Source organism: Monodon monoceros, unplaced genomic scaffold (assembly GCF_005190385.1).
Source record: "Monodon monoceros isolate NGI ecotype Baffin Bay Population unplaced genomic scaffold, NGI_Narwhal_1 Super_Scaffold_3, whole genome shotgun sequence".
Lineage (NCBI taxonomy): Eukaryota > Metazoa > Chordata > Mammalia > Artiodactyla > Monodontidae > Monodon > Monodon monoceros.
Window position 1 is genome coordinate 63,287,189 of NW_021703780.1, and position 17,272 is coordinate 63,304,460.

A 17,272-nucleotide genomic window follows, 5' to 3' on the forward strand; every position below is an offset into this window, starting at 1 on the left:
CAGTTAAAACAAACTAGTTCAGGGAAAGGCATGACTAAGTGTTAGCCTGTAGCTGTTAAAACAATGCACAGCCGCAAAGAATGGTCTTAGGTTTTGGATTGACAATCAAATTAATGGTACACAATGCATTTTAACTCTGCATTAAGTCTAGGTAGCTTCGTGAAAGGATACAGGAGAGAAAACATAGCAGCTACATCATTGGTATTTTCCTCAGGGAATTTTGCATTAGCGATGGTCAGTTTCCAGGCCCTAGGACCACAGATACCAACCTTGATTGTCAGAGATGAGAGTGACTTGGGAGCAAATCACTTTCTAACAGGGAAGTAACTGCCTTATTTCTACTGCCTCCCCAACACTTTATTGAGATTGCTTTGTATAATATAGGTCCTTTGCATTTTCATTTAAATATTAGAATCAGCTTATCAGTTTCTACAGTGAGATTATTATTATTATTTTTTGCAGTACGCGGGCCTCTCACTGTTGTGGCCTCTCCCGCTGCTGAGCACAGGCTCTGGACGCGCAGGCCCAGCGGCCATGGCTCACGGGCCCAGCCGCTTCGCGGCATGTGGGATCCTCCCAGACCGGGGCACGAACCCGCGTCCCCTGCACTGGCAGGCAGATTCCCAACCACTGCGCCACCGGGGAAGCCCCCAATGAGATTATTTTTTAATACAAATTTATTTATTTATTTTTGGCTGCGTTGGGTCTTGGTTGCTGTGCGCGGGCTTTCTCTAGTTGCGACGAGTAGGGGCTACTCTTTGTTGCGGTGTGCAGGCTTCTCATTGCGGTGTCTTCCCTTGTTGTGGAGCACGGGCTCTAGGCACGCGGGCTTCAGTAGTTGTGGCACGTGGGCTCAGTAGTTGTGGCTCGCAGGCTCTAGAGCGCAGGCTCAGTAGTTGTGGCACATGGGCTTAGTTGCTCCGCGGCATGTGGGATCTTCCCAGACCAGGGCTCGAACCCATGTGCCCTGCATTGGCAGGCGGATTCTTAACCACTGTACCCCCAGGGAAGCCCTACAATGAGATTTTGATTAGAATGGCTTTGAATTTTTACATCAGTATGGGGGAGAACTAACATCTTAACATTATTGAGTCTTCTGGTCCATCAACACAGTATATCTTCACTTATACAGATCTTTATCTTAGGAACCTTACAGTTTTTGATGTACATGTCCAGCACATATTTTGTTAAATTTATCTCTCAGTATTTCATGTTTTGTTTTGATGTTAGTGTATTGGAATGACACTATTTTTTAAGGTTTTTTAAAATAAAAATTTAATTTTAAAATAGTTTCAGATTTACAGAAAAATTGCAAGGATAGTATATAAAAAGAATTCCCATATATCCCACATCTAGTTTTCTCTGTTATTAACATCTTACATTAGTATGGTATTCTTGTCACAATTAATAAACCAATTTTTATGTTATTATTAACTAAGTCCATACTTTATTCAGATTTCCTTAGTTTTTACCTAATGTCCTCTTTCTGTTCCAATATCCCATTCAGGCTATCGTACTACATTGGTTGTCATGTCTCCAAGGAGGTGTTTAGGTCAGGTATTTTATAGATTGTCCCTTAATTGGGATTTGTCCAATTTTTTTTTTTTTTTTTTTACATTTGGGACATTTATTATTACAAAAATAAACATCCAGCGTTCCTGTAACCAGAGAAAGTGGGTACAAATCCTCATTATTTTAGGCGTCACTTTGAGTAAGAGATACTGTTTTAGTATTCTTCAGCTGTCATACCTGAATATCACAGATTGGGTGACTTAAACAACAGACATTTATTTTCTCATAGTTTTGGAGGCTGGAAGTCCAAGATTAAGGTGCCAGCAGGGTTGGTTTCTAGTGAGAACTTTCTTCCTGGCTTGCAGATGGCTGCCTTCTCACTGTGTGTCCTCACATGGCCTTTCCTCTGTTCACATGCACATTCCTGGCGTCTCTTCCTCTGTTTATAAGGACACCATAACTTTATGACCTAATTTAACTTTAACTATCTCCCGAAAGGCCGTGTCTTCAAATGGAGTCACATTGAGGGTTAGACTTCAACTTATGAATTTTGGGGGGATGCAATTCAGTCCATAACATTCCATCCTCATCCCCCCCATTCACATCCTTCTAGCATGCAAAATACATTTACCCCAATCCAACAGCCCCAAAAGTTTTAACCCATTCCAGCATACTCCAAGTCCAAATTCTCATCTATTTATTATTGAAATCAGGTATGGGTGAGACTTGATGTTTTTTCTGATTAGACTGAGATACAGTTTTCTGGGAGGAACACCACAGAGGTGAAATACTCTTCTTATCACATCACACCAATGGTAGATAGTATCAGCATTCCTTACCACTGTTAATGTTAACCTTGATCATTTGGCAGAAGGAGGGTTGTCAGGTTTCTACACTGTAAAGTTACTACCCTGCCTTCTCCATAACTTATACTCTGGAAAGAAGTCACTATGCAGAGCCCACTTGAAGTGTGGGTACAGTCAACCTCTTGGAGGGTCGAGTAACTACATAAATTGTTTGGAATTGTTCTGCATGGGAAATTTGTCTATTCTCCTCCATTCATTTATTTATTTGATTTATTCATTTATTTATATCAGTATGAGTCGTGGTTATGTATTTTATACTTTGGGTTATAAGCCAGTATCACTTTATTTTGTTGCTCATATTGTTTCAGGAGCTCTTTAGTTGGTTCTTGTGTCCCTTTGACGTACTCCCATTATTGTGGTTTTTTGCCTTTTTTAAGTATTTCCTTACTTTCTGGCTCTACAGTATGCTCCAGGCTCATTTTGTTTATGTCCTGCTCCAGTCCTCAGATCAGCCGTTGCTCCTTTCATTGGAGAATGATATTAGAAACCAAGATCTGTATGCTAGGTGTGCCCTTTGCTACCGGAGTGTCATTGCTTCCAGGCCCTCTCGGCTGACAGAGAAAAGAAATGTGATTGTGTATACTAATCTCTGTATATACTCGTTTATAAATATTTCTTTATGTAATTATATTAAGCTAAAGATGAGTTTGTTCTGATGCCTCCAGCTCAAATCCATTACCACATGGATCATTCTAGCCTCCTCACCTTGCTTATTTATAACCTCCCACCAACAGTGAGAAATCTGACTTCCACTATTCACCATCCATTCACTTAATTTTTCAATTCCAGTTTATAAGTATAGTGACTTCAGAATTGTTTACCTGTGCCCCTGTGGAAAACAGCTTTATCAATTAGCATATAGTACTTATTTATATGTAGTTCCTTTTGTCTACAGACGCCACTCATTTCCAAAGTAAGCTACTTAGATTAGCTCCTTTTTTCTCCACCACCTTTAGGGAGGTTATTTCATATATTTGTAATACATTTTTTTCACATTCTTCATTCCATCCTGGGATCCCCTGACCTCCTAAATGAATTTTTTAAATTTACACACATTAAGGTTTATACTTTGTGCTGTAAGGTTCTGGGGTTTTGGTAAGTGCATAGTGCCACGTATCCACCATTACAGTATTATGCAGAATAGTTTCACCCCTCTAAAAAAAATCCTTGCTTCACCAGCCAAACCCTCCTGGTTTTTTTTTTTCCTTTGGCTGCACCACACAGCATGTGGGATCTTAGTTCCTTGACCAGAGATCGAACCCGTGCCTCCTGCAGTGGAAGCGCAGAGTCTTAACCGCTGGACCGCCAGGTAAGTCCCTGATTTTGTTTCTTTAGCCTGTTTTTAAGGTGAGTTACATTGATTGCTTTTCAAGTGTTGAACCAGCTTTGCAAACCTATAATAAGTCCCCCCTGGTTGTGGCGTATAGTTCTTCTTATACATTTTTGGGTTTGATTTGCTTATATTTTGTTGGGGGGTTGTGTCTGTATTCATGAGATATACTGATCTGTGGTTTTCCTTTCTAATGTCTTTGTCTGGTTTGGGGTATTCTAATGTCTTTTCTGGTATTAGGGTAATGCTGGCCTCATAGATGAGTTAGGAAGGGTTCCCCCTGCTTCTGTTTTCTGGAAGAGGTGTGGAAGTCTTTTGTGGTACAAAAGTTTTAATTTTGATGAAGTCCAGTTTATTTATTTTTTCTTTATGGATCATGGTTTTGGTGTCATGACTAAGAACTCTGCCTAGCCCTAGGTCTTGAAGGTGTTCTCTTATATTTTCTTCTAAAAGTTTTATAGTTTTACATTTAAATCTAATACCCATTTTGAATAATTTTTTGTATAAAGTATGAGACTTTAGGTTGATGTTAATTTTTTTACCCATGGATGTCCAGTTGTTCCAGCACAATTTGTTGAAAAGACTCTTCTTCCTCTATTGAATTGCTTTTGCACCTTCATCAAAAATCAATTTGATGTACTCATGTTGGCTTCTTTCTGGGTTCTCAGTACTCTTTCATTGATTTGTGTCTATTCTTCCACCAATATTATGCTGTTTTGGTTATTGTAGTGACCAAATAGTAAGTAATAATTTTAATATCAGGTATAGTGACTCTCTCACTTTGTTCTTCTGCTTCCTTTGCCTTATCATATAAACTGTAGAATAAGCTTGTCTGTATCTACAAAAAATCTTGAGATTTTGATAGGAATTGTTTTAAGTCTATAGATGATTTTGGGGAGAATTGACATCTTCACTGTGTCAAGTCTTGCAAACCATCAACATGGTGTGTCTCTCCATTTAGTTAGATATTTGCTTTCTTTCATCACCATAAAGAGTCTGTACAAATTTTGTTAGATTTATGTTTTAGCTATCTCATTTTTTTGAAGTGATTGCAAATGGCATTATGTTTTCAATTTGTTTCCATGTGGTCATTGCTAGTATATAGGAATGTGATTGACTTTCGTTTGGTCATCTTGTATCTTGTGGCCCTCATGGACTCATTTATTAATTCTGTGATCTATTTTGTAGATTATTTTGGATTTTCTACATAGACAACCATGTTATCTGCAAATAGGGACAGTTCTGTTTCTTCCTTACCAAATGTCTATGCTCTTATTCCCTTTTCTTGCCTTATTGCCTTGGCTGGAGTGTTTGATTACTTTTTGAGAACCAAAAATTATTTATCTTTAAAGTCAGTTCTCACTTAAATATAAAACATTATATTGCTTAATTATAATAAATAGTAATAACAAATATTTACTTCATGTCAGGCATTGATCTAAGCACTTATTAATTCATTTAATCCAACAACCCTGAAAGTAGATGTCATTATCAAACCCATTTTATAGATGTAGAAACTAAGACAGAGAGGTTATGTAAGTTACCCAAGGTTACATATTTTATAAAGTAATGGAGCCGGGATTTGGATTTGTGGCATTTGGTTCTGCAGGTTGGGTTCTTAACACATCCATTGTGCAAAAATTCTGGCTTTCCTTCTAGCTGAGCCAGTCTTATGCTTAAGTGAGGGAAGTAGAGGGGGAAGAGAAAGCAAGAAAGAAATGGAGAAGTTGCTGGAACATGAAAGACACAAGGTGTGAGCAAGAGAAAGTGTGAGACCTGATGTAAGAAGAATAGGGGAAAGATTATTAAGAATATGAGGACCAGAATATGCCAGAAGAAGCTGGTCATGGAAAGCTTGAGAGGGCCCCCACGCCATTCCCCCCATAGGTCTTGGCTGCCTAATTGTGGGTCCCAGCTTGTTGTCTAGACATATGTCTTCCCTCCTACACTATACAAAGCCTGACTGCCTGGGCTGTCAGGGTGTGTATTTGACATCCCACCCCAAACCCACACACCCAGTGATTTCTGTATTTATACCTAGTTTCCCACTCTCAATTCAGCATCATTATTATTCTTTACTCCTTTTGCCACTTCTGTGTATTGGATTTTAAATCTATTTTAGAATCTAGCTCTGAAGCAAGACTGCCTAGAAGCTCTGGCTTGGTAACCTTGTGGCTCAGTCCACCACCTCAGCCCCCCAACTGTGGTCTTTGATGTGACAGAAGCTTAATTAGTTTAGTTGTAGAACTGGAGTATACATCACCAACTCCTAGGGTGTGAAAAACCACTTAGAAGGTGGGCTAGATAGAAGACTGAAATAGACCTGAGAATAGGAGGAAGCAAGTCAGAAAATAGGCATTCAGGGTGATCAAAGATAGCTGAGAATGATGTACACACGTCCCTCAATTCCACAGACTGAAGGAGCTTGGTAGTTAAAAATCTAGGGCAAGGCAGTAGTGACACAGACAACCCAGAGGTTGCAGCAGATGGTAATGGATTAAATAATGCTTGAATTCAATAGAAGTAAGTAATTTGGTGACTACCATGAGACTTGAGAGCAACACCACCTTTTAGGCATAACTAAAGAGAGAAAATGTCTCTGAATATACCTATTCTAATAAGAAGAGACCTGATGAGAAAGCGTGTGGTATGGTTCTAGTATGCAGAAAGTTGAAGCAAGGTTTCTGAGACTTGGAAGAAATAAAGAGGTGAGAGAAAACTGGTGCATGACGGAAGAAAAAACAGCTTGCAGTGAAGAGAATAAGGGCTCTGGAACCGTGAAGGACTGTTTTCCAGTCCTGTTGTTTTCTTGTCATTTGGGGAAGTTCTCTGGGCCTCAGTGTTCTTTCTCTGAAATAAAGACTGTAATATCATTCTTACAGTAATGATCTTGCGATGTAGTTTCATAAAGTGTAAATATGTTCCTTAAAAATTTTTCCATAGATTAAGGTTAAACTTCATTTAACTGGAAATGCCATTCTCAGGAACCGCTACTTGCCATCCTCCCTACCAACCATTTTATATATTCAAATATTGCCCTACACATTGAGTGAGAGGTTGGAGGGCTTTACAAAAGGCAATGTCAAAATATATACAGTGATAGGGATCTTATAAATCGCTTTTCCCAAGCAGAGAAATCTGTGTGTGAGTGTGCGTGTGTGTGTGTAAGGTAATAAGGTAATAAGAGAGGCCTCGCTGCGTTGTGTCTTCGTTGCTGCCCGTGGGCTTTCTCTAGCTGCAGTGAGTGGGGGCTACTCTTTGTTGCGGTGCGTGGGCTTCTCTTGTTGCGGAGCATGGGCTCTAGGCGCGAGGGCTTCAGTAGTTGCAGCATGCAGGCTCGGTAGTTGTCGCTCACCGGCTCTAGAGCACAGGCTCAGTCGTTGTGGTGCAAGGGCTTAGTTGCTCCACGGCATGTGGGATCTTTGCGGACCAGGGCTCAAACCCATATCCCCTGCATTGGCAGGTGGATTCTTAACCACTGCACCACCAGGGAAGTCCCATAGTAGGTCTTGACCAGGCTGGTTCACTACAGTGCCCCACCTTGCCTCCTTGCCTGCGCTCCCCATCTCACCCAGACCCCACACACATGACTGGTTCAGGCAGCAACTGTCTACTCCTGATGAATGCTCTTAGGCGTAAGCCTTCAGAGCGGCCGATAATTTGGCAATTAACCAGCAGGTTGAAGGAATACAGTTTGATAAAGCTTGGCGTGCCTCAGCATTCTCTCCTTTTGTTCAGAGAAATATATTTTAATCAGTGTTAACAAATACTCATTCTAGACCTGGCATGAGGCACTCACATTTTTCTCTATAGTCCGAGTTGCCTCTTATTTTGTCTCTAATCTTCATCATTTCTTAATGCCCAGTATAAGCCCTGCCTCTGTGCTGCCTTTCCTTACTTCTATAGCTTGTCTTCTACCCTCCATTCGAATTTCATCCATTATAAGTTGTCACATTCATACTCCTGAACTCTGCTTTAATGTTTTCTCATTGATTCAAAAATAATTTTCCCAATTAAAATGTAAGTGTTTTAGGGCAAGGAGTGTGTCTTATAGATTAGTCCTGCTTTCTGCATGTTATAACACCAAACCAAGTGTGGAGTAATGCCCAAGCCTGCAAACCCTCAGATCCGTTACTTATGTAGCGAGATTCTTCAGGATAGCCAGTTCCATTCTCCATGTGAAAATTGATGGTGACTTGATGAGTATGAATTTGTTGGTTGATTTAGGGACCAGTGAAATTCGAGGATGTGGTTGTGATTTTCACTGAGGCAGAGTGGAAGAGACTGAGCCTTGAGCAGAGGAACCTATACAAAGAAGTGATGCTGGAGAATTTTAGGAATCTAGTGCTGTTGGGTGAGGATATGTTCTCTTCCTTAATTTTTCCATTCATATATTTATTGACCATATAGCCAGCCAATGTTCTAAGCTCTTAGAACACATCTCTGAATAAAACAATAAAGCATTTTTTTGGTCATTCTAGTATAGTGACATATACAATAAATAGCATATATAAGTAAATTATGTATGTTAGAGGATAATAAGTTCTACATAGTTTTAAAATATGTATAATATATACAAATATAAGTAGAGCAGAATAAGGGGGATCCAGGGTGCCGGGGTGTAGAGGCAGGGGTGGATGATCAGGGTAGGCCTCTGTGAGGAGATGGGTGTGAGTAAAGGCTTGAAGGAGGTAAGGAAGTTAGATATGTGGATGTATTGGGAGACTCTTCTGTGCCGGGGAACAACCAGTGCTGAGACCCCGAGATAGGAAAGGAAGGAGGCCGGCGTGATCAGAGCACAGAGAGCAAGGAGGAGAGGAAGGTAATAAGAGAGGCCTCTCTGTGTCCTAGAAGTTAAAAAAGCTTATAGTGTAATTAAATCTGTCCGTTTTGTGTTTTATAGGTTATTTGATATTATAATCATATTTTTCTTCATTTATTTAAAACCTGAAACAGATTATTTGTCTAGGATGGTAAATACAAAATTATTCTGGATATTCCTGCATTCTTAAGAGGCCTGTTTTCAGACTTGCACATAAATTTCTGTCAGAAGCTTTTTCAAGAATTTTCTCTATTTGGCATAGCTATGAATTAATTAGTTCTGATTCATTTTTGTCTGCTTGGATCTGTTATGAACTGTTTTCCTCGGTTTGAATTGGCCCCATTTCACTCCATTTGGCTTCTGACCTAGTTTCTCCATCTGTCTCAGTGAAGAGTCAACCATTTAAATTTGCTTTCAGCTGGCCAAACTAATTTGGTCTTGTTTTTACCTTGTTTCGTCTGGTGGTCTTCTTCTCTGTCTCTGTGCTCATGCATTTCATTGATTCTGAGAACTATATTAAAATTATCTGAAAGTAAATTAATCTTTACATGGAAACTTTGGATCCTGTTGGGTCCATTTCATACTTCAAACTGTTTTGCTGCACTTCATTCATCCTTCCTTTTCTCTATATATTTTTCTTTTATTGATGAATTACTTAAAACAAATCCCAAATAATGTGACATACCACTCCTAAATATATCACAATGTAACTAATAAATAAGGACTTTTTTTTTATATATGTAACCACATTATCAGTAGGGCTTCAGTATCATCTGACACTTGGTCTATGTTCAAATTTACCTGATCATCTCAAAAAAGTCTTTTTGAGAATTTGAATCAGGATCCAGACAAGATCCACACATTCCATTTTTTTTTTTTTTTTTTTTTTTGGGTGGTACGCGAGCCTCTCACTGTTGTGGCCTCTCTCGTTGCGGAGCACAGGCTCCGGTCGCACAGGCTCAGTGGCCATGGCTCCCGGGCCCAGCCGCTCCGCGGCACGTGGGATCTTCCCGGACTGGGGCACGAACCTGTGTCCCCTGCATCGGCAGGCAGACTCTCAACCACTGCGCCACCAGGGAAGCCCCACACATTCCATTTTTTAAAAATGTTCCTTAAATCTGTATCAGTTCTTCCTCCCTCTTCTGGTTTTTCTCTCAAGGCCGTGGATCTGTTTGTAATGCTCTGAATCTAGAATATAAATCTATTTTAGATAATATTCTAAAGTAGTTTTTACATAGTAGATTGTAAATCAAGGGAGAATAGTTTTGAACTTTATCAAGAAGTGTTTACCAGGGACTTCCCTGGTGGCGCAGTGGTTAAGAATCCGCCTGCCAATGCAGGGGACACAGGTTCAATCCCTGGTCTGGGAAGATCCCACATGCTGCGGAGCAACTAAGCCCGTGTGCCACAACTACTAAGCCTGCGCTCTAGAGCCTACAAGCCACAACTACTGAGCCTGCATGCCACAACTACTGGTGCCCACATGCCTAGAGCCCGCTCACCACAAGTAGAGAAAGCCCACGTGGAGCAGTGAAGACCCAACGCAGCCATAAATAGATAGATAGATATATAGATAGATAGATAAAATGCCATTTGCAGAAAAAAAAAAACAGAAGTGTTCATCAGCATGAAGAACATGGGAATTCCCTGGTGGTCCATTGGTTAGGGCTCGGCGCTTTTACTGCCGTGGCCCGTGTTCAATCCCTGGTCAGGGAACTAAGATCCTGCAAGCTGCGCAGCACGACTGGAAAAAAAAAAAAATGAAAACATCACATGACCAATGGCATTGCTGGTTGTAGTGTTTGAGTTACCACCCATACAGCACACCTATGTCTGTCACCAATATACACATGTCATCAGTAAGGCACATCCATGTCTGTCTGCATTTGTAACTGTCATGTCCACAGTGATCTGCCTGTAGCTGTAAGCATCTCATTGCTTCATTATGTCTCCTAATGTAGTCCTGTGAAATTCATATTGAAATACATAATTTTTTATTGTAAATTACTTGCTTTTATTTCTCTTTTATATTTTGGTTAGGGCATTACATCCTTTTTTAAAAATTCTGTGTATGGGGACATTTTATTAAATATGAATCTCATTGCAAGACAGTAAATGAGATGTTACAAGACATAGACTATGAAAAGGAGCCTTTGATTCTGACAATATTGAGAACGTGTCTGTCTTCTGCCTAACCTTTTAAGTTCTTTCTTAATTAACTCTGTTCCTATCACTTATTCATGCAAAAGTATTTATTAACTATTATATGTTAGGTCCAGTTCTGGGTTCTTGGAATATACCAGTAGTATATCTGGGAGAAGGGTGTTCCAGACATCGGAACCAGCCAGTGCAAGGCATCAGGAGGGAGTTCAGTGTGACTCAGATTGGAGGGAATGAAGGATGGAGTATAGATGGAGTCAGAAAGCCGATAGGTCGTGAAAGAATGTGGAACCCAGTGGGCCACTCTCAGGGCTTGGTTTTTACTCTGAACATTACGGGGTTTTTTTGGGTTTTTTTAAAATAAGGTAAAGAGTTCTATTTATTTATTTATTTATCTATTTATCTATTTATTTATTAGAATAAAGAAGGAAGAGATTGGAATGGGCTTTAGTCACCTGCTCCCATCCTATTCTTCTATTCCTGATCCCAGGGCAGAACTCTCATGGCTCTAGGGAATACTTCCTTTGGATGGATGAGGGTCCTGGCAAGATTGGTCTCAGTAGATCCTCTGGAGCAGCATGGCTTAGCCACCCCTCATTCTGTCCTGAGAGTAGTCAGTGCAGTTGGACTGGGTGTCTGGGAATCTCCTGATCCGGAGATCTGGATGGCTTTGTAGCCCTAGACTGTGGTCAAAGCCCAGAATACCTCCTGTCCCCAGATTTAGTCTATAGGCCAAATTTGGTTAGTTTTTCCCCAAACAGATTGTTCTATGTCAGGGGGTTTAATTCTCACTGGCTTCTTTTCTCCAGAGACCTAGTCAAAGCAGCAAGAGTCTCATTATTTGCTTCGAAGCTCTTTTTTTTTTTTTTCCCTTAAGGACAGATTTAGTAGAAAATAATCCTTTGTATGCTAATTAGTTCAGAGTTATCTGTGGTTTGTATAGTATTTAAGAGCACATCCCAAACCCTGTTTTGTTTCTTCTTTCTTTGTGACTGTGAACAAGTTACTTAACCCTGCTAAACTATTCTTTGCTGCCTTCTGCATTGGAGACACTAGACTGAGTGACTCCTACATCAATCTACTCTTTCTTCTCATAGGAAAAGTCACAAAGTACATTCCCATGTAGGTCCTAGGATTGTTCTCTCTTGTTGGAAATAAACGGTTGTAGCTGTGTGTGTCAGTGTAACTGGTTATGGCTTAGGAGATAATTTTAGTGTAAGTGCAGATACAAAGTTGAAGATGCCTCTGATGCTTACTTGGAAGATTATTTATTGGAATAATATATAGAATAATAGGTTCTGCTGTGGGTTTTTGGGGGCTTTTTTTTGATTCAAGTAAAAGATGTAAAATGTAAAAACTGACTACAGTACATAATCTGAATCCAATCATAGGAAAATGTCAGCAACGTTCTATACATATTCTAGAACATGAGGAATGTTCCCTAAAAAAAGAACTCTATTCTTCAAAAATGCCAGTCTCATGAAAGAGACACTAAAGGAAACTAAAGAAACATGAAAACTAATTGTAATATCTGATAGTAGACTAAATCCTGTACTGTAGGGAAAATGCTATAAAGGACATTATTGGATCAATTGACAAAATTGGAATATATATGATAGTTAAAGTATTATGTAAATGTTAGATTTACCAGAGTTCAAGCGGAAGTTTTCACGGGGCAACTGAGAAGGACACAGTTAAGATGGAGTTTCCAGCCCAGTGAGTCTGAGGGCCAGACCGTGACCCCATAAAGCATGATCTCCTGTCCAGACTGTGGCAGGTGTTGAAGCAACTTTCAAATTCTGCCCCTACTGTGGAAAACCTTTACCTACAGAGGAGCACAAGGGGTCCCAGACCTTTGTCAAGCCGTCTATGTCATCCTCCCAAGCTTGGACTCCTCCCCTGAAATCTACATTCATATATATCAGACTGCCTGCTTGACATCTATTGGATGTCCCATAAGTGTCTCCACATGCCCAGAACTAAGCTCCTGATATGACTGCCACCCCCCCACCTGCCCCTTCCATAGACTATCCCATCGAGGTAACAGCAGTTCAGCTTATTCAGTTTCTCAGACCATGAAGTCATCCTCAAGTCCTCTTTCTCTCCCACCCCATGACTGCAGTCCTCCAGCAGATCTCATCATCTCTCCCTTTAAAAGTCAATAACGAGGGCTTCCCTGGTGGCGCAGTGGTTGAGAGTCCGCCTGCCGATGCAGGGAACACGGGTTCGTGCCCCGGTCCGGGAAGATCCCACATGCCGCGGAGCGGCTGGGCCTGTGAGCCATGGCCGCTGAGCCTGCACGTCTGCAACGGGAGAGGCCACAACAGTGAGAGGCCCGCGTAACGCAAAAAAAAAAAAAAAAAAAAAGTCAATGCCGAGGACTTCCCTGATGGCACAGTGGTTAAGAATCCACCTGCCAATGGAGGGGACACAGGTTCGATCCTTGGTCTGGGAAGGTCCCACATGCCGTGGAACAACTAAGCCCATGCACCACAACTACTGAGCCTGTGCTCTAGAGCCCACAAGCCACAACTACTGAGCCCATGTGCCACAACTACTGAAGCCTGTGCGCCTAGAGCCTGTGCTCCACAACAAGAGAAGCCACTGCAATGAGAAGCCCGTGCACCACAATGAAGAGTAGCCCTCACTTGCCTCAACTAGAGAAAGCCCGCATGCAGCAACGAAGACCCAACGCAGCCAAAAATAAATAAATAAATTTATTTAAAAAAAAATTTACCAGAGTTGATAACTGTATTGTGGTTATGAAAGTGAATATCCCGGGCTTCCCTGGTGGCGCAGTGGTTGAGAGTCCGCCTGCCGAAGCAGGGGACACGGGTTCCTGCCCCGATCCGGGAAGATCCCGCATGCCGCGGAGCATCTGGGCCCGTGAGCCATGGCCGTTGAGCCTGCGCGTCCAGAGCCTGTGCTCCGCAACGGGAGAGGCCACAACAGTGAGAGGCCCGCGTACCGCAAAAAAAAAAAAAAAAAAAGTGAATATCCCTACTTTTATGAGACACACACTGAAGTATTTAGGGGTAAAGGGCATTGATATATGCAGTTTACTCTCAAATGATTCAAATAAAAAATATATATATACATATATGTATACACACATATACATACATAACATACAAATGTTAGCAGTAGGTAATTAGGGTAAAGGGTATACAGCTGTTCTTTGTATTGTCCTTATTCTTGCACCTTTTCTGTACATTTGAAATTATTTCCAAATAAAAAGTCAAAAGAAGTTGAATGGAAATATAGGTCTGGTGAAGCATGTCTTGGAGAGACAGACATTAACGGCTGTGAATGATTAATGGGCCAGATCTTACTATGAGACAAGGAAGAAAAGCCCAGCGAGCCCTTCCTCTGACTACTTTGACTGAAAACTTTCTTTCTTCAGCAGATTCAAAGCCAGAAGTCCATCCCTGGCCCCTTTGCCTTCTGCCCTCTGGCCTTTGACGGTCAGCAGTTTCTCAGCCACCATGAGCTCTGCAGTCATCTTATTCCATATTCATATGCAGGAAGTCAACTCCAACCAGGGGATCCTTGCCCAAATGACCACCAGCAGCGGCAGCAACAACATTCTGATAAAAACCACTGGGGGGCCAAAGCAGAAGATCAAGGAATGGGATCTACACCTTTGTTTTGGAGTACAAATGAGAAGGGGACTTAAGTGGTTTTCTCTAGCCCACCCCAGGGACCACCAGTAAGCTCTCAGGGAGGCAACAAAGTGTTGAAGGTACAGCTCAGTCCAGCCCAGAGGGTAAGCTCTGGGGAAGCAGACAACATTCCTGAGAGGGTAGAACTCTCAGGATTTGGAGCAGTCAGGTTTAGAGGAGTGGACTAGGTTTTAGCCAGAAGTCAAACCTCTTCAGACACAGGCTGTCACGAGTGGAGATATCTCCTGTGCAGAAAGTGTGGGTGAAGCTTTAGCAGGAAGTCACATCTCAACAGACATCAGAGGACACACGGGGGAAAAGCCTTATATATGTGGGGAGTTGTGGGCAAGGCTTTATAGATGTCACCCCTCTACAACCACCAGAGTACACACTCAGGTGAGAAGCTTTATGTATGCAGGGAAGTGTGGGCAAGCTTTTAGCCACAAGTCACACACACACAAGGGAGAAGCCCTTTGCATGATATGTGGGCGAGGCATTAGTGAAAAGTCGGACCTCATTAAGCACCAGAGGATTCACACAGGGGATAAGCCTTATGTGTGCAGGAACTGTAGCCAAGGCTTTAGGGTGAAATCACACCTCATCACACACCACAGGACACGTTCAGATGAGAAGCCTTTTGTTTGCAGGGAGTGTGGGTGGGGTGTTAGCCACAAGATAATCCTAAACACACACCAGAGGACACCCACAGGAGAGAAGCCTTACGAGTTGCAGGGTATGTGGGCGAGACTTCAGCCACAAGTCAGCTCTCAGCATGCATCAGAGGGTGCACTCAGGGGAAAAGTCTTATGTGTGCAGGGAATGTGGGCAAGGCTTTAGCCATAAGTCAGCCCTCATCAGACACCAGAGAACACACTCAGGGAAAAGCCTTAGGTGTGCGAGGAGTGAGGGTATGACTTTAGCAACAAGTCAGTTGTCAGCCACATCAGAGGGCACAGTCAAGGGAGAAGCCTTGATTGTGAGGTAGTGTGGGTGAGGCTTTAGCTGGACATCACTCCTTATCACAGAGCAGAGGACATGCTCAGGGAGAAGCCTGACAGGGAGTGAGGGTAAGGTGTTAGCTGGAGGTGACCTCATAAGAAACACTGGGAGTCAAATCTCTCCACCATCCATTACCACCCTGCTAGAGCTCTGCGAGGGCTTCAGGGACAGTCTTCTGACCCCTTACACCCTCTGTGAGTATGAAGATGGCAGAGGTCTAGCCTCTGAGAACAGAGGTACCAAGTGATGGTCCTCTTGGAGAAGTGGTCTTTGCTTCTACCTACTTCCTTCTTCAGCTGTGTCCTTCTATTGGCTTCTATGACACTTTCCTGTTCTATTTTTGTCTACATCTCTAGCCTTTGATGCATCCTCTTTTTTTTTTTTTTAACATCTTTATTGGGGTATAATTGCTTTACAATGGTGTGTTAGTTTCTGCTTTATAACAAAGTGAATCAGTTATACATATACATATGTTCCCATATCTCTTCCCTCTTGCGTCTCCCTCCCTCCCACCCTCCCTATCCCACCCCTCCAGGCGGTCATAAAGCACCGAGCTGATATCCCTGTGCCATGCGGCTGCTTCCCACTAGCTATCTACCTTACGTTTGTTAGTGTATATATGTCCATGCCTCTCTCTCGCTCTGTCACAGCTCACCCTTCCCCCTCCCCATATCCTCAAATCCATTCTCCAGTAGGTCTGTGTCTTTATTCCTGTCTTACCCCTAGGTTCTTCATGACATTTTTTTTCTTAAATTCCATATATATGTGTTAGCATACAGTATTTGTATTTCTCTTTCTGACTTACTTCACTCTGTATGACAGACTCTAGGTCTGTCCACCTCATTACAGATACCTCAATTTCGTTTCTTTTTGTGGCTGAGTAATATTCCATTGTATATATATGCCACATCTCCTTTATCCATTCATCCATGATGGGCACTTAGGTTGTTTCCGTCTCCAGGCTATTGTAAATAGAGCTGCAACGAACATTTTGGTACATGACTCTTTTTGAATTTTGGTTTTCTCAGGGTATATGCCCAGTAGTGGGATCGCTGGGTCATATGGTAGTTCTATTTGTAGTTTTTTAAGGAACCTCCATACTGTTCTCCACAGTGGCTGTACCAATTCACATTCCCACCAGCAGTGCAAGAGTGTCCCTTTTCTCCACACCCTCTCCAGCATTTATTGTTTCTAGATTTTTTGATGATGGCCATTCTGACTGGTGCGAGATGATATCTCATTGTAGTTTTGATTTGCATTTCTCTAATGATTAATGATGTTGAGCATTCTTTCATGTGTTTGTTGGCAATCTGTATATCTTCTTTGGAGAAATGTCTGTTTAGGTCTTCTGCCCATTTTTGGATTGGGTTGTTTGTTTTTTTGTTATTGAGCTGCATGAGCTGCTTGTAAATTTTGGAGATTAATCCTTTGTCAGTTGCTTCATTTGCAAATATTTTCTCCCATTCTGAGGGTTGTCTTTTGGTCTGGTTTATGGTTTCCTTTGCTGTGCAAAAGCTTTGAAGTTTCATTAGGTCCCATTTGTTTATTTTTGTTTTTATTTCCATTTCTCTAGGAGGTGGGTCAGAAAGGATCTTGCTGTGATTTATGTCATAGAGTGTTCTGCGTATGTTTTCCTCTAAGAGTTTGATAGTTTCCAGCCTTACATTTAGGTCTTTAATCCATTTTTAGCTTATTTTTGTGTATGGTGTTAGGGAGTGATCTAATCTCATACTTTTACATGTACCTGTCCAGTTTTCGCGGCACCACTTATTGAAGAGGCTGTCCTTTCTCCACTGTATATTCCTGCCACCTTTATCAAAGATAAGGTGTCCATATGTGTGTGGGTTTATCTCTGGGCTTTCTATCCTCTTCCATTGATCTATCTTTCTGTTTTTGTGCCAGTACCATACTGTCTTGATTA

General features: G+C 41.6%; 1 protein-coding gene across 1 annotated transcript; it reads left to right on the forward strand.

The window, feature by feature from the left end:
- The first annotated feature begins 6,434 nt into the window (after nucleotides 1-6,434).
- Nucleotides 6,435-15,747, forward strand: ZNF589 (zinc finger protein 589). Its single transcript, XM_029243316.1, is given in 4 exon segments — nucleotides 6,435-6,485; nucleotides 7,936-8,062; nucleotides 14,097-14,125; nucleotides 14,127-15,747. Coding segments are annotated over 4 exon segments (447 nt in total). The 3' UTR covers nucleotides 14,367-15,747.
- Nucleotides 15,748-17,272: the final 1,525 nt, after the last annotated feature.